Below are 21,711 nucleotides of genomic sequence, written 5' to 3' on the forward strand. Positions count from 1 at the left end.
GGATTCAGTTCTGAACATAAGGCCTTTAAGGAGACAGTAATCAAATATTTGGGTTTTTGTTTTGGGGGGTTTTTGTTCTGTTTTGGAGACAGAGTCTTACTCTGTTGCCCAGGCTAGAGTGCAATGGCATGATCTTGGCTCACTGCAACCTCTGCCTCCCCAGTCCAGATAATTCTCGTGCCCCAGCCTCCCGAGTAGCTGGGATTACAGGAGCACACCACCATGCTCTGTTAATTTTTTGTATTTTTAGTAGGGATGGGGTTTCGCCATGTTGGCCAGGCTGATCTCAAACTCCTGGCCTCAAGAGATCCAGCCGCCTCAGGCTCCCAAAGTATTGGGATTACAGACGTGAGCCACTGTACCTGGTCAGTAATCAAATGTTAATTTAGGAGACTGGAAATAATGAATAAGACTGAGTACAAAAATTCCAAGTCTCAATAGTATTTGTGGATCATTTCAATCAAATTGAAGCCATTAGAGTAGATAAACTCACCAAGGAAATAATTATGTAAAATAAATAAATAAAGGAGGAAAAGATAGAAAATGCAAAGTCACTGTCAATTATGAACTATGAAGATCAGTTCATAACTGAACATAAAGCAGGCAGAGAAACAGAGGCAACAGGAGAACCAAAATGCTAGAGAAAACTTCAAGAAACAGATATGAGGAATGTTAAGAACAGAGAAAAAGTTTCTGGTCTTGCCAAAACAATGACTAATTTGCAACCTACAGTAGTTTCATTAATAAACAAGGCCTGAGCATGTTGGAAGGCTGAAACAGAATACACTCGTAAAAACAGATTTTTAAACTGGGGGGCAAAAGTGTGTTTACAGGAATAAAGTCCTAAGAGCTATGAAAAGGGACATGTTCAAAGGTCAGATGAGATGAAGAAGAGAAGAAATTGTCCTTCTGTGACAGAAGCAAAAATTATGTAGAACAATAATCAAATGAAATTAAGATGAAAGTACATAAGGCAGCACCTCTTCCTACCAGCCACTGTATTTCAATCTTCTCTACAAAGTAGCAGAAAGCATCTGTGTTAAATTATATGAAAACATGAGGGTAGGACAGGAAAGAAAGTGTAAAGTGAGAGGACTACAGCTGTTTCTAAAAAGTCTGCAAACACCAAAACACATGAAACAGCTCGGTCAGTCAAAAAGGCCTTAGGGTAGAAAAAATGAAGGGACTATATTTGGTCCTGTTTCTTTATTTTCTCTGTTTCCAACCTTGGAACAGCAGTTTGCACGTTTGTGGACAGGTTGCACCTTCTGCTAAGGATGTCTCTTCAGCTTTGAAGAGACTCAGGAAAAGCTGAGAAGAAAGGAGAGAGCTGTTTATGATTGGCTAAAGGCTTTTTTAAATTATTATTGTGGCGGAATATACACAACATAAAGTTTACCATTTTAACATGTACAATTCAGTGATCTGTACATTCAGCTGTTGTGCAACAATCACTGTTATCCATTTCCCAAACTTTTTCATCATCTGTAATATGGTGATCTAATAAGAAATATACATTCCCGGCACACTGCCCCTAAAACCTTTGGAATTTCCTGAATGATAAGGGTGGAAGGATTATCTTTTGCTATTCATAATAAGTCCCTTTCAAATAAATTTGAGCTTATGCTAATGAGATAACTCTTGGTAGGCCCCTACAAAGCTGCAGGGGAGTGGGTAGGGAAGCTGGTCACCAATCATGTGATTACATGGTCAGAACTTTCAGCCCCACCTCTAGGGAGGGGTAAAGGACTGGAGTCTGACCTAATCACAAAGGGCCAATAATTTAATCAATCATACCTATGGGGTGAAGCCTCCACAAAAACCCTAAATGATGGGACTCAGAGAATTTCTTCTGGATCAATGAACACATCCACGTGCTGAAAGGGTGATGCACCCCAACTCCATGGGGACATAAGCTCCTGCACAGGGGACCCTTCCAGACCTCACCCTATGTGCCTTTTCATCTGTATATCCTTTATAATAAACTGGTAATAGTAAGTAAAGTGTATCCCTGCATTCAATGAACCATTGTAGCCAACGATTGAACCTGATTTGCAGCCACATCAGAAGTACCAGAGGCCTGGGACTTGCAACTGGCATCTGAAGTGGTGGAAGTCTTATATAACTCAGCCCTTAACCTGTGGTGTCTGACACTAACTCCAGGGAGTTAGCATCAAAATTGAATTAAATGCTAGGACAGAGAACTGGGAGCTGTGGGGGGGAAACCCCACGTATTTGGTGTCAGAAGTCTTGTAAGTGTAGAAAAAGTTATTTATCATCTCCAACCAAAACTCTATACCCATTAAATAACTTTCCATATTCCACTTCCCCATAGTCCCTGGTAACGACCATTCTGCTTTCTATCTGGTTCTATGACTTTGACTATTCTAGTGGAATTATACAAATTTGTCCTTTTGTGTGTACTTTACTTCACTTAGCATAATATTTTCAAGGTTCATCCATGTTGCAACATGTGTCAGAATGTTATCCCTTTTTAAGTCTGAATAATACTCCATTGTGTATATACACCACGTTTTGTTTATCCATTCATCCGCTGATGGACATGTGGGGTGCTTCCACCTCTGGGCTGTTGTACATAATGCTGCTATGAATACAGGCACACAAATATCTCGAGACCCTGCTTTCAATTCTTTTGGGTATTGTGTTCATCCGTTCTGGTGCTGCTATAAAGAAATACCTGAGACCGGGTAATGCATAAAGAAAAGAGGTTTAATTGACTTATGGTTCTGCAGGCTACACAGGAAGCATAGCAGCTTCTGCTCTGCTTTTGGGGAAGCCTCAGGAAGCTTCCAATCATGGAAGGCAAAGGGGAGTAGCACTTCACATGGCCACATGGCTGGAGCAGGAGGAAGAGAGAGAGCGAGACAGGGACGTGCTACACACTTAGAAACAACCAGATCTCGTGAGAACCCTCTCGCAAGACCAGCACTGGGGGATGGTGCTAAACCACTCATGAGAAACTGCCCTCATGATCCAATCACCTGCCACCAGGTCCCACCTCCAACACTGGAGATTACAATTTGACATGAGATTTGGGAGGGGATACAGATCCAAAGCATATCAGGTATACCCAGAAGTGGAATTACTGAATCACATGGTAATTCTATGTTTATATTTTCTTGAGGAATTGCTACAATGTGTCCCACAGCAGGTACACTATTTCACTCTCCCACCAGCAATGCACAAGGGTTCCAATTGTTTCACATCCTCACCAACACTTGTGATTTTATGCCGGGTTTTTTTTTTTTTAATAATAGCCATCCTAAAGACTATGAAGTGGCATCTCGTTGTCGTTTCGATTGCATTTCCCTGATTACTACTGATGTCAAGCATCTTTTCATGTGCTTATTGGCCAATGTATATATCTTCTTTGGAGAAATCTCTATTCAAGTTCCTTGCCCACTTTTTATTTATTTGTTTTGGTGAAAAGCTTTTTAAAAAAGACAAGAAAGGCTTTCTATACAATCAGATCTAGCTCTCTAGTCAAAAATAATTGGTGATATAGTTTGGATGTTTGTCCCCTCCAAATCTCATGTTGAAATGTGATTCCCAATGTTGGAGGTGGGGCCTAGTAGGAGGTGTTTGGGTCATGGGGGAGGACCCTTCATGAATGGCTTGGTGTTGTCCCCTTAGCGATAAATGAGTTCTCGCTCTATTAATTCACAAGAGAGTTGGCTGTTTAAAGAGCTTGGCACCTCCTCTTCTCTCTTGGTCCCTCTCTCTTCCCATGTGACACACCTGCTCCCCCATGCCTTCTGCCATGAGTAAAAGCTTCCTGAAGCTTCACCAGAAACTAAGCTGATGCTGGTGCCATGCTTGTACAACCTGCAGAACCATGAGCCAAGTAAATCTTTCTTCATAAATTACCCAGTCTCAGGCATTCCTTTATACTAGCAACACAAAACAGACTAATACATTGGTATCTTCCCTCTGGATCTCTTAGGAAACTAATCATGGAGAAGAGGCACTGGTAAGAGTGCTAACCCAGCAGAAGAGAAAAAACTTCTAACCACGAGAACAGAGATTTCTTCTTCATAAAGTGCCTTCTACCTGATTTCAGCTCTGTAACTGTCAATCTCTTTTTCTCTTCTGGCAGATTTCCCTATCACTAAAGCATAGGTTTTATTTTATTTTTATTTTCTTTTTTAAAGCATAGGTTTTAATGACCACACTGCTGTTAGCTGTATCACTACTAATAGCAGCTATTTAATGAGTCATAAGTGTTACTGATATGTGCTAGGCATGACCCTTCATCTCACATGTGAAATCTCATTTAAAATTAAGTCCTACTAATGATGCAGAGAGGATTATCATGGTTCCTACACAAGGATGATATGCAAATTAATTAAGTGTTCCATTTAAGGAAAAAAAAAAAAACCTCTTCCACCCTAGCAGTTTCACTTTAAATACCGTTAAAAAAAAAAAAAAAAGTCATACATCTTTAAAACACATGAAAGGTTTTCATCCTTTAGTCCTTCAATATAACGTTATTAAACAACGTCAAAAAGTCTCAAAGTTAGCATTAAATAATAAGCATTTTCTAAATTATACATTGAGGAGTCTGATCTTGAATCCACAAAATAAAACATCTTTTCTTCATCAACTACAGGAAGTACACTTTTACCTCAAACTAGTAAAATTGAAGGTTTCTTTGTTGTTGTTGTTGTTGCTGTTTTTGAGACAAAGTCTTGGTCTGTCGCCCAGGCTGGAGTGCAGTGGCACTGCAGCCTCCGCCTCCCAAGTTCAAGCAATTCTCCTGCCTCAGCCTCCCGAGTAGCTGGGATTACAGGCATGGGACACCATACCCAGCTAATTTTTGTATTTGTAGTAGGGACAGGGTTTGACCATGTTGGCCAGCCTGTTGTTGAACTTCTGACCTCAAGTGATCCGGCCACCTCAACCTACCAAAGTGCTGGGATTACAGGGGTGAGCCACCGGGCCCGGCCATCTTTTTTTAATCCTGCTCCCTTTTGCCTTTTAAAAGCTCAACATTTTACAAATATTTAGCAAATGTTTAGCTCTGAAGTAATAAACTTGATTTTTCTTAAAAAAAAATCAACTAGAACTAGAAGTGAACACTGTCTTATTATACTCTTAGAAAGTTATGTGTTTCTCATGAAAAAAATGCTCATCATGATTGGCCATCAGAAAAATGCAAATCAAAACCACAATGAGATACCATTTCATACCAGTTAGAACAGCGATCATTAAAAAGTCAGGAAACAACAGGTGCTGGAGAGGATATGGAGAAATAGGAACACTTTTACACGGTTCGTGGGACTGTAAACTAGTTCAACCATGTGGAAGACAGTGTGGCGATTCCTCAAGGATCTAGAACTAGAAATACCATATGACCCAGCCATCCCATTACTGGCTATATACCCAAAGGTTTATAAATCATGCTGCTATAAAGACATGCACACATATGTTTACTGCGGCACTATTCACAATAACAAAGACTTGGAACCAACCTAAATGTCCATCAATGATAGACTGGATTAAGAAAATGTGGCACATATACACCATGGAAAACTATGCAGCCATAAGAAAGGATGAGCTCATGTCCTTTGTAGGGACATAGATGAAGCTGGAAACGATCATTTTGAGCCAACTATCGCAAGAACAGAAAACCAAACACTGCATGTTCTCACTCATAGGTGGGAATTGAACAATGAGAACACTTGGACACTGGGTGGGGAACGACACACACCAGGGCCTGTCATGGAGTTGGGGGAGTGGAGAGGAATAGCATTAGGAGATATACCTAATGTAAATGACGAGTTAATGGGTGCAGCACACCAACACGGCGCATGTATACATATGTCACAAACCTGCACATTGTGCACATGTACCCTAGAACTTAAAGTGTAATAAAAAATTTTTAAAAAGGAAAGTTACGTGTTTCTTCAAAAGATGCTGACAATGTCAGACACGTTTTTTAAACAGTTTGGAAACTGTCTTCAGAGACAAATGCTGTAAAATCAATATTTCATTTAATCTTCACAAAACTCAAGAAGAAGGTAGTATATAACTTCCATTTTACAAGTATATTCAGACAGAAAAGCTAAATAACTTGCCCACCACTGTATTTCAGTAAATGGCAGAGCTGAGATTAGAGCCAACATCTATCAGACTCTAAAGCACTAGCTCTTAATTGCTTTACTTTGTATCACTGTTTTGATACAAAATAGATGTAATCTGATGGATGATTTCATAGTGTATTTACTTTTATAAAACAGTATTAAATTTATGGGGTTTAATTAATTATTGGCACCATAAAAACCTGAAACTACCTAAGAAAATAAATGCTCTGCAATAGACAGAAGAACTTTTTTAATTAAATGAAAGTCTTGTTTTTTAACTCTATCATACTATTTCCTCTTAAGCTGGGCTCTTTGCCCAAAAGTACTCTAAAATTATAATTTTCTGGCAAGGAGTTTTAAAAGAAAAGAAGCTGAAATTTTCTCTTCTTCCTTCTCCCTTGGACTCTAATTTTTATTATCTAAGAATTTTCTCCACTTATAAACTGGAAAGTGATATGATTTCTTCGCATTGCTTGTAACAAATCTATACAAAGTTAACGAACACTGCAACATACTCCCTATTCCTAAGACATGTTACTACATTCACTTTCTTAATTATTAATTATTCAAAAATCACAAATTCAGAAAATACAGACAAATTTGAAAATGGTCTAACATATTCATGTCCTATTAAAATAAATTTGAAAATGCCCTAACATATTCATGTTCTAGTAAAATAAAAATTAAAAACAATTTCATTAGAAATATGGACACCTATAAGGCTCATACATTTTAATCCAGTTCATTGTAAGTATTCTGAAATAACCATACCTAGATTTGAGAACTAAAAAAGGTCAACTGAATCTTTAATTGATTTTTTCTTTTTTTTGAGACAGAGTCTCTCTCTGTCACCCAGGCAGGAGAGTAGTGGCGCGATCTCCGCTCACTGCAACCTCCACCTCCTAGGTTCAAGGGATTCTCCTGCCTCAGCCTCCCGAGTAGCTAGGACTACAGGTATCCGCCACCACGCCTGGCTAAATTTTTTTTTTTTTTGTATTTTTAGTAGAGACAGGGTGTCACCATGTTGGTCAGGCTGGTCTCAAACTCCCGACCTCAGGTGATCCACCTGCCTCAGCCTCCCAAAGTTCTAGCATTATTCATGAGCCACCACACCTGGCCTTTTGTTTGTTTGTCACCCAAGCTGCAGTCCAAGCTGGAGTGAAGTGGTATAATTACAAGTCACTGCAGCACAACTTCCTAGGCTCAAGCAATCCTCTGACCTCAGCCTCCCAAGTCACTAGGACTAAAGGCATGCGCCACCATGCCCAGCTAATGTTTTGTTTGTTGTAGAGATAGGGTCTCACCAGGTCACCCAAGCTGGAGTGCAGTGGTACAATCATAGCCTGCTGCAGCCACAATCCCCCCGGCTCAGGCAATCCTTCCACATCAGCCTCCCATGTACTGGGACTACCAGCATGAAAAACTATACCTGGCAAATTTTTGTAGAGTGGAGTGGAGTGGAATGGAGTGGAGTGCAGTGCAGTGCAGTGCAGTACAGTGCAGTGCAGTGCAGTGCAGTGCAGTGCAGTTTAGTTTAGTTTAGTTTAGTTTAGTTTAGTTTAGTTTGAGACAAGGTCTCACTGTGTAGCCCAGGCTGGGGTGCGGTGGCATGATCACAACTTAGTGTTGTGTTTAGTTTAGTTTAGTTTAGTTTAGGACAAGGTCTCACTCTGTAGTTTAGTTTAGTTTAGTTTAGTTTAGTTTAGTTTAGTTTAGTTTAGGACAAGGTCTCACTCTTGTGAGTAGCCCAGGCTGGGGTGCGGTGGCATGATCACGACTCAGTGGAACCTCAATGTCCCGAGCTCAGGTGATGCTCCCATCTCAGCCTCCTGGCTGGGACCACAGGTGTGCACCACCATGCTCAGCTAATTTTTGTATTTTTTTGTAGAGACCAGGTTTTGCCGTGTTGCCCAGACTGGTCTCGAACTCCTAGGCTCAAGCAATCTGCCTGCCTCGGCCTCCCAAGTGCTGGGATTAGAGCATGAGCTACTGCACCCAGCCTAAAATCTACTCTTATCAACAGTGGTGTTATTTGTCTTGGATTATTTTATTTTCTATCTTTTTCATTTAAAATGACACTAGGTCCTCTGAAATACTACATGGTGAGAAAAAAGTGAGACAGTGTATTAGGATTATAGTGGGTCAAAGAGCAACCAGAGCAAATAGGAAGAACATAAAGATAAAAGTCTGCTCTAAATAGTCTGTATCCCATAATTTGAATTTATATATGCCCAATTTCTGACTCAAACTTAGAAAATAAATGTGTAGCAGAGAGACTATCCAGAGAAAGGAGCTCAAAACCAGCAGTGCCATCACATTTTTTGGCAGAATATCCCAGAGTTTGAGAGAAAAAAATCAGTTATCCTATCTATGAATAAAATGCTATTAAAAATAACAGGATAGGATATTAGTCTCCAGGTTAGGATCTTGAAATACCATTTCTTACTAAGAGAAACCAAGGCTTCTTGGAGAAATAGATGATTCCAGATCTGGCACAAGAAATATACAAGATGGGCCCCAAATATCAAAGCAGACAACAAGGAAACTATCAAAAACCACTAGGGTTATGTTATCTCCTGAAGAGACTCCCACTAACCAAAGATGAGACAATTAGCCCTTCAATGAAAGTAATTCCAATGGATTAAATCCATCAAGTATGTTTACATCCATCTTCTCATAATGGCATTTAAAAGAAAAAACAATGGCCACCTTTGGAGGAAGACAGGGAACTAATTCCTTATCTTGAAAACTAGTAAGTAACAGGAAAGAATCAAACATTTATCCTGTCTTTCCTTTATCAACAATACCACTGGGTAACTAAACAGAAGATGAGGGGAAGTTACTTTTTATAAAAACATTCCAATTAATAAATGAAAGCAAAATGATGTATTTAGAATTTCATTATTTTGCAACACCCACTAACCATCCACAGCCGCTAACATCACAAAAAAGAAAGATATTAGACATTAAGATATTCCCATGGTCTTGCCAAACCCCACCTATATATATATCACAATGCCTAAGAGATCGAACTTGAGTCTGCTCCATCTCTGGATCCAGTTGCACGTTTGCAGAAAATACAGAAGACAAAGGAACGTGTTGAACTGACCTACATTAAGCAATCAGCAAAATCCAGACTCTGGGAAAACAGTTCAAACAACCTGGGTTCTCCAACAGGAAAAGGAAAAGGATGAAGGACTAAAGATTAAAAGTGACAACTCATATCAAAACTACTTTTTGGGCTGGGTGCTGTGGCTCATGCCTATAATCCCAACACTTCAGGAGGCCAAGGCAGGACCACTTGAACCCAGGAGTTCAAGACCAGACTGAGCAACATGGCAAGACCCCGTGTCTACAAATACACAAATTACCTGGGCATGGTGGCCGATGCCTATAGTCCCAGCTCCTCAGGAGGCTGAGGCAGGAGGATCCCTTGAGCCCAGGAGGGTCAGGCTGTAATGAGCTGAGATTGCACTACTGCACTCCAGCCTAGGTGACAGGGCAAGATCTTGTCTCAAAAGAAAAAACACACACACACACACACACACAACCTACTACTTCTTTTTTTTCTTTTTTTTTTCCTGAGACAGTGTTTCCCTCTTGTTGCCCAGGCTGAAGTACAATGGCGCGATCTCAGCTCACTGCAACCTCCACCTCCTGGGTTCAAGGAACTCTTCTGCCTCAGCCTCCTGAGTAGCTGAGATTACAGGCGGCCACCACCATGCCTAGCTGATTTTTGTATTTTTAGTAGAGATGGGGTTTTGCCATGCTAGTCAGGCTGGTCTCGATCTCCTGACCTCAGGTGATCCGCCCACCTCGGCCTCCCCAAGTGCTGGGATTACAGGTGTGAGCCAACACACCTGGCCAAAACCTACTATTTCTTAATCATCAAGACTAACCAGAGTATCTAGCAATGCACATTTGGGTTAATACTACACAAGTCAGGAAAATGATTACTTACAATGAAAGGCCACTGCGATCTATTTCTCAACCTGAGGTGTGATTACAAAGGTATCTGCCTTATAATAATTCACTAAGCCATACACATGTTTTGTACTAATGTTCTATTTTACAATAAAAAGATTTTTTTTTTAATAGCAGGTTACCAGCACACCTGAACATTTCAACACCTTAAAAAGGCTAGATATGTTTTCCATTCTCTACTCTAACTGAGTGAAAACAATAGGATAAAAATAGAAATCAGGCCAGGCATGGCGGCTCATGCCTGTAATCCCAGCACTTTGGGAGGCCGAGGTGGGTGGACCACCTGAGGTCAGGAGTTAGAGACCAGCCTGGCCAATATGGGGAAACCCCATCTCTACTAAAAATATAAAAATTAGCTGGGCGTGGTGGCATGCGCCTGTAGTCCCAGAGGCTTGGGAGGCTGAGGCAGGAAAATCGCTTGAACCCAGGAGGCGGAGACTGCAGTGAGCCAAGATTGCACCATTGCATTCCAGCCTGGGCGAGAGAGGAAGACTCCATCTCAAAAAAAAAAAAAAAAAATAGAAATCAGTGCGCATCATTTCCTCCCCACCCACTTCCTCTTCTAAAGGAACCACTTAATACCATATTTTAGGCCAATCAGATTCACTTTCTTGGGATTATGAAATTCCAAGAAAGAGATTTATAGATATCCAAACCTGTTCTTCTCCCAGTCTTTCCTCATTCCCCAAGTTGTTTCAACCCAAAACATAGGAGCCAGGATTGCTATTTTTTTTTTCCTCATTCCCCACATCTAGTCTATCAGTAAGTCCTTCATTCATAACTCCAAAACATCACAAATCTCTCTACTTCTATCTCCACTGACTCTACCATCTCAAACCACAAACTATTCAAATAGTTTCCTAACTTGTTTCTCTTTTATTCTTAACCCTCTACAATCTACTCTACCCAAAGCAGCCAAAAAGATCTTTTAAAAACATAAACTGCTTAAAATCATGCTTAAAAACCTTTAACAACAGCACACAGAGCTCTGCCTTAAATCCAAATTCCTTTCCATGGCCGGCATCATTGAATCCGTGCCCATCTCTCTGACCTCATCTCTAGCTACTGTCCTCTTCTCCAATCCAGGCACATTGGTCTCATTTCAATTCCTCCCACACATTAAGCTCTTTCCCACCTCTAGGCCTTCTCATAGCTTTCCCCTCTGACTGGAATACTTTTCCCTTGCTACTCACATGGATAATTCCTCAATGTCAGGTCACAACTTAAATATCACCTTCTCAGAGAAGCCTCTGCCAACTGCCCTATTAAGCAGGTTCCACCATCTTTCTCTACACACTACTTATATTTTTCATAGCTCAATTCCAACAAGAGTCTATGTTATATGAGGGCAAAGAGCCCACCTGTTTCATTCACCAGTGAGCATCTGGAATGTGGAAAACAATTAATAATTACTGAATGTATGAATAAATGAGGAAATGAAGTAAAGGCTGAATGCCAATTTTGCCATGAGTAGTGATCAGTAAGTAAAGAAAGCCAGTTTTCAGAAAAAAAGAGAACACAGCAACACAACAGAGAACAGGAGACTATGTGGCTTGGTTCCAAAAACAAAGAGTCAAGAAAATTAGCTGGCAATTATAAATTATAAATATATGTGTATGTGTGTGTGTATCAAGATAACAGAAACATCTGAAAAATTTACTCAATTCACCTCTTCCCTAAGATGTCTGGTATTATATAAATCTATAAACTAATTCAGAACTCAAAATAATACTACCTAATTATCATTAATGTTAACACTTTGTAATTCTCATTTTGCTATGAGTCATTTTTCAAGATATACTCCTATGATGTACTTTCAGAAATTCAAGGTAATCTTCATGTCGATATTCATAGTATGTATGCAAGCAATGAACATTTTTGAGACCGGGTCTTGCTCTATTGCCCAGGATGGAATGCAACCACACGATCATGGCTCATTGCAGCCTCAATCTCCTGGGCTCAAGCAATCCTCCCACCTCTACCTCCCATTTACGTAAATGTGTCGGTCTATACTGAGTCTCAGTATCAATGATTTTTTTTTTTTTAAATGTTGAAAGCCAGTAATATATGATGGCCTGAATTGTTTCTAGAGTCAACTAAAGACTGAGTTTCTCTAGTTGATGTACAACAAAAGTTTGCTTACCAGAACTATTGCAACTTTTATTGTCAAACTTCTTCTATCCAAGAAGAATGAGCCAACTGACTGTTGCCATCAGCAGGGCCTAAAGCAATTCTAATCATGTTAATGTTACCCTAAATTAACCAAGAAAAGCCAAAGGGAAGACAGTAGATGCTTTAGCGACCAAGTTGTTAATTCAGAGATGCTCCTGTTTGCTTGGTTCTTTTCTTTTCCCCTTGGACTAACTACTTTGAACATTTTGTCCACTTGCCTACCTCTAAAATTGGAAATTTTCCGTAGGGCCTTCCTCTAAGACTACTGGGTTTTTTAAGGGTTCTTAGAGTTCATCTTCTCAAAGAAAACTCCAGCTATTTAGTCAATCTCTATGATATACACACAATTTTACTTTCCAACATTCCAAGGAAACATAAATTAGGAATATACACATAAAATGACATCCACCCTTCTTCTCCCTGCAATATCTTCATGATATTCCTACTATCTACTTAACTGGTGTGTTGCTTTGTCTCACCCACTTGCATTCATGAGCGCTGGGAGTTATCTGCTGTCTCTCTCCATTCCTAATTCTTGGCCTGAGATCCAGGCTACAGATGCTACAAGTTGATGTGGGCTCCTCATGCTGAAGAATTCATGAGTACTTTCTACTTAACTCCTCTATATTCTCAACCCATTACCTTTGCTTTTTCATTCCATAATAATCTATTTTCTGATGGGTAATCCTTCCAAACATTCATTTGCCCTTATGAAATTAGTGTTTTCTTGCTTTCCATTTGTGTGAAGGGACCCTAATATATGACTTCAACCTTCAACTTTATTTCCCCCAAACTACCCTTTCACACTATTAAAAATAATAATAGTAATAAAAAAATTGCCATAGAATCCAACTATAGCTTAAATTAAAGAACTCACCTCACCTGTCTTGAGAGTAAGTATGCTTCAATAGCTTATTCTTTTACTATCCTTTTAGTGTTTTCATTGTTCAATGCTAACCTGTCCTCCAACTACACCTTAATCAATGAATTATACATTTTAAATAACAACACTATAATCTATTTGAGGAACAAGCCTATCTGGTAAAGTGTCTCTCTCCAGCAGTGATATTCTGTCCTCTCTTTGACAAGTATTAAATATATTCTCATGCTGCCCACCTATCTATCACAGAGACCCACCTCCCTTCTATGAAGGTTCCACCTGGTGAAGAGCCCATGTTTTCTGGTCATTTACCTTTCTACCTATCAAAGCTGGACTATTATGTGGTCATTTTTCTCTCAGCTAGCAGTTCCCCTACAAAAAATCCAATAAATTTGGCAGTGTGCTGTGGCTCAAGCCTGTAATCCCAGCACTTTGGGAGGCCGAGGCGGGTGGATCATGAGGTCAGGAGATCCAGACCATCCTGGCTAACACGGTTGAAACTCCGTCTCTACTAAAAATACAAAAAAAATTAGCTAGGCATGGTGGCAGGTGCCTGTAGTCTCAGCTACTCAGGAGGCTGAGGCAGGAGAATGGCATGAACCTGGGAGGCGGAGCTTGCAGTGAGCCGAGATTGCGCCACTGCACTCCAGCCTGGGCGACAGAGCAAGACTCCATCTCAAAATTAAAACATAAAAACCAATCAATTCCATCTAACCAAAATGCTAATTAATAATCATTTAATAAAGGAGTGCCCAACTTCTTTACAGTACAGTACGGTGGACTAGTACTGGTCCATGGCCTGCTAGGAACCAGGCAGCACAGCAGGAGGTGAGCTGTGAGCAAGCATTACTGTACTTGCTCTGGGCTCCACCTCCTGTCAGATCAGCGGTAGCATTAGATTCTCATAGAAGCGCGAACCCTATTGTGCTGCGCATGCAAGGAATCTAGGTTGCATGCTCCTTATGAGAATCTAACTGATGCCTGATGATCTAAGATGGAAGTTTCATCCTGAAACCATTTCGCCCCCAACTAAACCATCCGTGCAAAAATTGTTTCCCACTAGACTGGTCCCTGGTGCCAAAATGGTTGGAGATCTGATTTAATGGATTTCCCTTCCCAGAGGGAAATCCTTTTAATAACGACTTTGGCCAGCCTGAGCAACATGGTAAGACCTCATCTCTACAAATTAAAAAACAAAAAAATTAGGTGTGGTGGTGCATGCTTGTGGTCCCAGTTAATCAGGAGGCTGAGGTGGGAGGATCACCTGAGCCCAGGGAGGTCAAGGCTGCAGTGAGCCATGATTGTGCCACTACACTCCAGCCAGGGTGACAGAGTGAGACTCAATCTCAAAAAAAAAAAAAAAAAAAGTTAAAAAGAAAAAAAGGACTTCTGAAGACCTCAGTGACAGATATGTTAAGGAAATCTAAGGAATCTAAAAACTACTCTGGTGCCTCAAGTCAGTGACATGGGTAACCACATCTATTGCCTATGTTTAACACAAACCTTGTTAAGGAGACCAAATCAATGAATGTGACGGTGAGAGTTACCTTAAAAATCATCTAGGTCTCTGAGTCATGATTTTTGAACTTGGCTACACACTGGAATCTCCAACTCCCAGAGGAGATACCCAAAGAAGCAAATTTCAAAGTCAGTGACAAGGCTAGGCCTAATACCAAGGCCTAACATTATGTGTTGATATGTGTATATACATACATATATATACACACATGCATACACACATAAATATATATAACATACTAAAAATATAAAGGCATGTATGGGAAGGACAAATAACCAATTCATGGCAGTGGTTACCTTTTGGGGGATGGGAAGGGAGTCTAATTGAGAAGAAATACACATGGTGGCTTCAAATGTATTGGTAATATTTTTATTAATATTTCTAATTTAATAATTTAATAGATACTTAAGTATCTATTAAATTAGGCTCTGTTCTCTTTTTTCTGTTTGTTTTGTTTTTATTTTTATTTTCGTTTCTTTGAGGCAAGGTCTCACTTTGTCATCCAGGCTGGAGTGCAGGTGGCACAATCATAGCTCACTGAAACCTGCCACTGCTGGGCTCAAGCAATCCTCCCACCTTAGCCCCACAAAGTGCTGAGATTACAAGGCGTGCACCACCACAGCAGGCCCTCTTTATCTTTTGGAAGTCTAAAATCTTGTAATAAAAAAGAATAAAAAGATGGTATATAATCAAACGGATATCATGTTATGAATTCAGTGAAATATCTCAGGCTAGAAAGTACTCAGAAAACATACTTGATGAGGTAGGATTTGAAGGAAGAATAAAACATAGATTACTCTTCAGGCAAAAAGTAACACAAACTTTTCTAAAGGAAAAGTGTGAATAAAGGCAAAGCTGGGAGTACCCACAGCCTATAACATAAATAAAGAACAGTGGGGGCCAGGCACGGTGGTTCACGCCTGTAATCCCAGCACTTTGGGTGGCAGAGGCAGGTGGATCACCTGAGGTCTGGAGTTGGAGACCAGCCTGGCCAATATGGCTAAACCCTGTCTCTACTAAAACACAGAAATGAGCGGGGCATGGTGGCGCCCACCTGTAATCCCAGCTACTCAGGAGGCTAAAGGACGAGAATCGCTTGAACCAGGATGGTGAAGGTTGCAGTGAGCCGAGATTGCACCACTCCATCTCAAAACAAAACAAAATAAAACAAAACAAAATAGTTTTGAAAACCACTGGACTACAGTGCCCAGCTTAGAAGGTACTGCTGCAATTCAAAAGTGAGGGTCATAAAACCATGGAATGGGTTTTATGGGGTAGTACTCTTGAGAAAGAAAAGAGAAAAAATTAATCCACCAACTTTTCAACAGAAAATTTGATAGGCTCTAGTGACAAACTAGATGGGTTAATGAAAGAGTAAGAAAGAGTAAGACCTACCTGAAAAAATGAAAAATGCCAACTGAGCAGCAGCTTCTAGTCATACTTGAACATCAACAACATCGATAAGGCTATGTAAAAGTCAGCACTAAGGAAGTGTTATTCAAGGCAGAAAAGCAAAATGGCACTTTTTTTTTTTTTTTTGAGATGGAGTCTCGCTCTGTGGCCCGGGCTGGAGTGCAGTGGCCGGATCTCAGCTCACTGCAAGCTCCGCCTCCCGGGTTCACGCCATTCTCCTGCCTCAGCCTCCCGAGTAGCTGGGACTACAGGCGCCCGCCACGTCGCCCGGCTAGTTTTTTGTATTTTTTAGTAGAGACGGGGTTTCACCATGTTAGCCAGGATGGTCTCGATCTCCTGACCTCGTGATCCGCCCGCCTCGGCCTCCCAAAGTGCTGGGATTACAGGCTTGAGCCACCGCGCCCGGCCCAAAATGGCACTTTTATAGGCATTATGAGCAGAATAAGTAACAGAGACCAGGAGATTACAGAAAAAAAGAGGACCACTACATCATGGAATAAGAAAGAGAGTTTCGAAAAGAGCCATCACTGTATACAATAAGAGGGTGCACAGCCTCTGTAGCCAATCAGATGCAGAATTCTGGCACCTTCTCCACTTGACCAAGCTATTTAACCTCTTTGAGCCTCATATAATAAAGAAAACATAAGTTAACAACTAACACTGTTGAACACATAGGGGCTTCGAATATATTGGTCAAATTTTATTTCTTAAGCTCAGTTGTGATACATAAATATTTATTAAATTAGTCCCCATTATGTTTTGTTTGTTTTTGTTTTTGTTTTTTTTTTGAGACAGGGTCTTGCTCTGTCCCAAGTGCTTTACATATCACCTCATTTAATCCCCACAATACATTTCCACAGATGAAAAAATTAAACTTAGAACTAGCATAATAAGTAGCAGTGCCAGGATTACTATTTCTTAGGATTTAAATAATGTATATTTAAATTTTCTGGCAAACAGGATGACCTCAAAACGAGTAGCTATATTTCATTATTAGGAGACAATAATCAATAGGGACAAAACTGCCAGGGATTCCTGTCATAGCCTTCCATGTGGCAAACTCCCTCAACATCCTCATCCATAAATTAGGATTAATGCCTATAATCCAACCTACTCCATAGGGTTGCTGTGAGGATTAAATATTACGAATATGAAAATTCTTTTAAAAAATGTTGAGACATTCAAATATAAGGGATAGCTGTCACATACCTTTTGCCTTCAAAAATGCCTTTGTGGTATTTTTGTTCACTACTTCAAAATAAGACTCTCTGAATAAGCTAAAAATAAGTATGTTAAATGTGCAACCACCACTTTGAAAAGTATAAATCACCACAGAATTACCGCCTACACCTGCCCGACTCCTCCAGGTTCTCTAATGTCTCTACAAGGGCAAGGATTCTCTTACACCTATAATGAAACTCTGATAACTTACAGTACAGCTAATCAATAGAGAGCTGCACTTCAATTCAGTTGTTCAAACTGGCCTATTGTGTTTTCTCAGAAGTGCTCCTTCCAGTTCTTCCAGAAAAGAAAAAAGTGCCCAATTCTCTTATACTGTATTAAAACGGTGCCCAGTGAGTAGAATGCAGGTAACTTGTGAAATGCTAGAAAATAATCTATCAGTTGACTTGCTCAAGGGCTCTGACAGCAGGTCCCTTTTGGAAACTCCTTCACGACCCCCCCTTTTTTCACCTGAACAGATGGCTTCCAGGCCTCAAGGTTCACATGTCTAGTCACACAATTCACAATAGCCCCCAAAGTTCCTACCTTTTCAATTATCCCATGTTCTTGAATACACCTTTCATCTAAAGATCTCCAGCTGTCAAAGCAAACGATCTCTTTAATCTTCACAACAGCACTATCTGAGAGATTACTATCCTTATTTTATAAGTTAAAAATGAAAGACTGAGGTTAAATGTTTTAGCAACATCAGACAATTCGTTAATTCATTCTTGGGGAGAGAGGAATGCATATTATGAACTTCTGTCAATGGACAACCTAGATTTGGCTTCCTAAGATCATCGCAAATATTAGCTTAAACACATCCCACTCTTGTATGCACACATTTCCAACATAGGTATCAAAGATTAAATATAAACCATTAATAACAGTAAATACCATACCAAAGCAGCACTATTTTTACACGCAAATCTATATTGGGGGAGGGGGTTCTAATTTAAACTTCCCACTGTCTTGAATCCATAAATACTTTTGAACTTGAGGGGTTAGGCGGAGGAACACCTGTCAGAGCAGCACATCCACAATGTTTTACAGCCTGTGTAGCTATTAATATTTAATTCCTTAAGCCGTAAGCAAACCACCTTCTCAAAAAAAACAAAAGGCAGTATTATGCAGAACATTTGACAAGAAAGTCTACGTGGTTGTGAGAAGACCAATAATTCCCTGGTTTTAAGTCTCCCAAACTTTGCGAACTTGCTACGAGGGATCACCCCACCCGCCCCGGGAGGTCAGGCCGCAGGGAGCCCGGCGCTGCCCACCCGACTTTCCACGCGCCAGGCCCGCCGGCCGCAGGGGAGGCTCCGACTCCCGCTCCCCTCAGGCCCCCTCGCCCCGTAGACAGACTAGGCGGGACACTCGGACCCGCCTACCGACCTCGGCGCGCCCGGCTCCGGCCCGGCGGGCGGGGAGAGGGTCGCAGCAGGGCCTGGCCTAGCCACCCCCGCCCCGCGGCCGCCGGCGCCGCTTCCCTCCTTCTTCCCGCTCCCCGATTCGTTACCTCTTAGGCGCCGGCGGCTGCTCCATGGCGGCCGGGGGCAGAGAGAGGGACCTGGTGGACTGCGAAGGCCGAAAGGAGGAAAGGAGACCGGGCACCGGCTGGCCGAGCCTAGGAAACCACAGAGGGAAACTCTGGGAACTCGGACCAACTTTCCCGTAACTCCGCGGCGGATCTCCCTCCCGCTTCGGAGCGCTGCTCCTACCGCCCCGCCCCCGGCCGCCGGTCGCCTGCCTCCGGCAGCGGCCCAGAGAAGGTGGGCGGAGCCGGGCGCCGCGGCGGGGGGCGGAGTCTGCCGCGGCGGGTGGGCGGGGCCGGGGACGAAGGCCGGGCTGACCCCAGAGCCCCGTGACCGGGAAAAGGAGGAGGTTCGGCTAGAGCGAGGGGGTGAAGCTGGAGCGCCTCTAGCCTGGGGAAGGGCGAGTCCCTCCGAGCTGGCCCAGTGCTCCGCCCCTCGCTTGCCCTCGGTACGGTTTGCCCTGATCCAATTTGACTCATTTCTTTGGCTTTCCCAACGATACATCCAAACATCGTGTGAATGCGTTTGAAGTATTACTTTCTAACTGCCCACGCTTCCCTCTCTAGTTCTGTTTATAATTATCGGTTATGTTTTCCCCCAGCCATTTGGCATGTGTAGGCCGCAGTACTAGGGATACTTCTGGAAATTCTTGTTTGATTTTTATTGTAGACAAGCTCCTCGCTACATTTCACAATAATTACATCTAATTACCGAGAAAATAATTAATGTAGTGAGAGCTCTCGGTGCACCAAATTCAATTGCACTGGGTCCTTGCAGCTGTCCCATTGGGTAACCTGGCAAGCCTGTCAAATTATGGTGCCAAGAAGAATACTCAAGAAAAGTGTGCTTCCTTCCCTCTTTGGTCCTCTCCCCTAACCTGATCCCAGTAATCCTCATCCCATTGTAATTTGACCACTGCATGCATCCATATTGTGGGTATACTTTTAACCTTAAATTCCATGTATAGATACCTTTCACATAACAATATACAGCTGCTACATGAGTTTACTTGTTTTTGTCAGAAATTGTCAAGATGGGCCTGATGCGGTGACTCACGCCTGTAATCCCAACACTTTGGGAGGCCAAGCCGGGCGCATCACTTGTGCTCAGGAGTTCAAGACCATCCTGGCCAACATGGTGAAACCTCGTCTCTACTAAAAATACAAAAGTTAGCCAGGCGTGGTGATGCGCCTGTACTCCCAGCTACTTGGGAGGCTGAGGCAAGAGAATCACTTGAACCTGGGAGGCAGAGGTTGCAGTGATCTGAAATCGCGCCACTGCACTCCAGCCTGGGTGACAGAGCAGACCTTGTCTCAAAAAAGAAAAAGAAAGAAAGAAATTGTCAAGATGTAGAGTTATATAGAATTTTCTTGGAGGTTAGAACAATAAATATGAAGATAATGCTAAATAAAGGAAATGAATTTGAAGAGAATGTTGAATAATGTGAATATTTGCCCAAATTAAACTTGACTATTAGCAGCTAATACAAGTTTAGTTTAGTCCTCTTTTTGCATTAAGTTTCACTATGTAATAAACTTACACTATTTATTTTCAAACCATTATATTCTTCCCTAAATTTAGTTATTTTAAGACCATTCATTTTTGAAACTCAAATTCTGAGAACAAGAAAAAGGGTTTTTTTGTTTTGTTTTTTTGAGACAGGTTCTCACTGTCCCCCAGTCTGGAGTGCAGTGGTGTGATCATGCCTCTCTGCAGCCTCAACCTCCTGGGCTCAAGCAGTCTTCCCAACTCTGCCTCCCAAGTAGCTGGGACTACAATGCCCGGCTACAAAATTTTATACTTGTTTGCATTTATTAAAGATCCACAGTCTGACTGTTCAGAAATAACAGGACAACAACAATTTTAAAACCTAATATTTAAAATGTTAAACCTGAGAAGAATCTTTGAAATTACCCCACTCTAACCCCCCGACTCTCATCTTCACTTCCATGCCATACTCCATCTTTTTTCTTTTTTCTTTTTTCTGCTCTTGTTGCCCTGACTTGAGTGCAATGCCGTGATCTCGGCTCACTGCAACCTCTGCCTCCCTGGTTCAAGAGATTCTCCTGCCTCAGCCTCCCTAGTAGCTGGGATTACAGGCACCCACCACCATGTCCAGCTAATTTTTTGTATTTTTTAGTAGAGACAGGGTTTCACTATATTGGCCAAGCTGGTCTTGAACTCCTGACCTCAGGCAATCCACCCACCTCAGCCACCCAAAGTGCTAAGATTACAGGCATGAGCCACCGTGCCAGGCTCACTCCCATCTTTTTGTGTTTCATCAGAGAAACCTCTTGAGGAAGGCTGGGTGAGGTGGCTCACACCTTCAACCCCAACACTTTGGGAATCCAAGGCAGGCAGATAGCTTGAGCCCAGGAGTTCGAGACCAGCCTGGGAAACATGGTGAAACCCCATTTCTACAAAAAAAAAAAAAAAAAAATACAAAAAAGTAGCTGAGCATGGTGGTATGTACCTGTAGTCCCAGCTACTAGGGAGGCCAAGGTAGGAGGATTGCCTGAGCCCAGGAGGCCAAGACTTCAGTGAGCCATGAGTCTGAGCAATAGAGTGAGACCCTGTTTCAATAATGAGAGAGAGAGAGAGAGAAAGAAAAAGAAAGACAAAGAAAGAGAGAAAGAGAAAGAAAGAAAGAAAAAGAAAGAAAGAAAGAGAAAGAAAGAAAGAAAGAAGAAAGAAAGGAAGAATAAATGATCTCTGAATTGTTTTACCAACTGTAATCTCCAGGGAGCATTTCCCGGTCAAACCACCAGCACCATCACCCACTATCTGTCACATTTAAGTTGTGAAAGAGATACTCATATATATGTCCATAGCACCCATGTTGGCTTTTCTATGAAACTTTTCACACTATATTGAAGTTCTGTTATT

General features: G+C 41.5%; 1 protein-coding gene across 1 annotated transcript in view; it reads right to left on the reverse strand.

The window, feature by feature from the left end:
• STK3 (serine/threonine kinase 3) overlaps nucleotides 1-19,071 on the reverse strand; it is a 354,584-nt gene extending 335,513 nt beyond the window's left edge. The window contains exon 1 of the mRNA XM_033202322.1: nucleotides 18,810-19,071. Coding sequence (XP_033058213.1) covers nucleotides 18,810-18,835 — 26 coding nt within the window. The 5' untranslated portion in view covers nucleotides 18,836-19,071. The remainder of the gene's footprint in view (nucleotides 1-18,809) is intronic.
• Nucleotides 19,072-21,711: the final 2,640 nt, after the last annotated feature.

The sequence above is a fragment of the Trachypithecus francoisi genome, unplaced genomic scaffold, assembly GCF_009764315.1.
Source record: "Trachypithecus francoisi isolate TF-2019V2 unplaced genomic scaffold, Tfra_2.0 Lachesis_group7, whole genome shotgun sequence".
Classification (NCBI taxonomy): Eukaryota; Metazoa; Chordata; class Mammalia; order Primates; family Cercopithecidae; genus Trachypithecus; species Trachypithecus francoisi.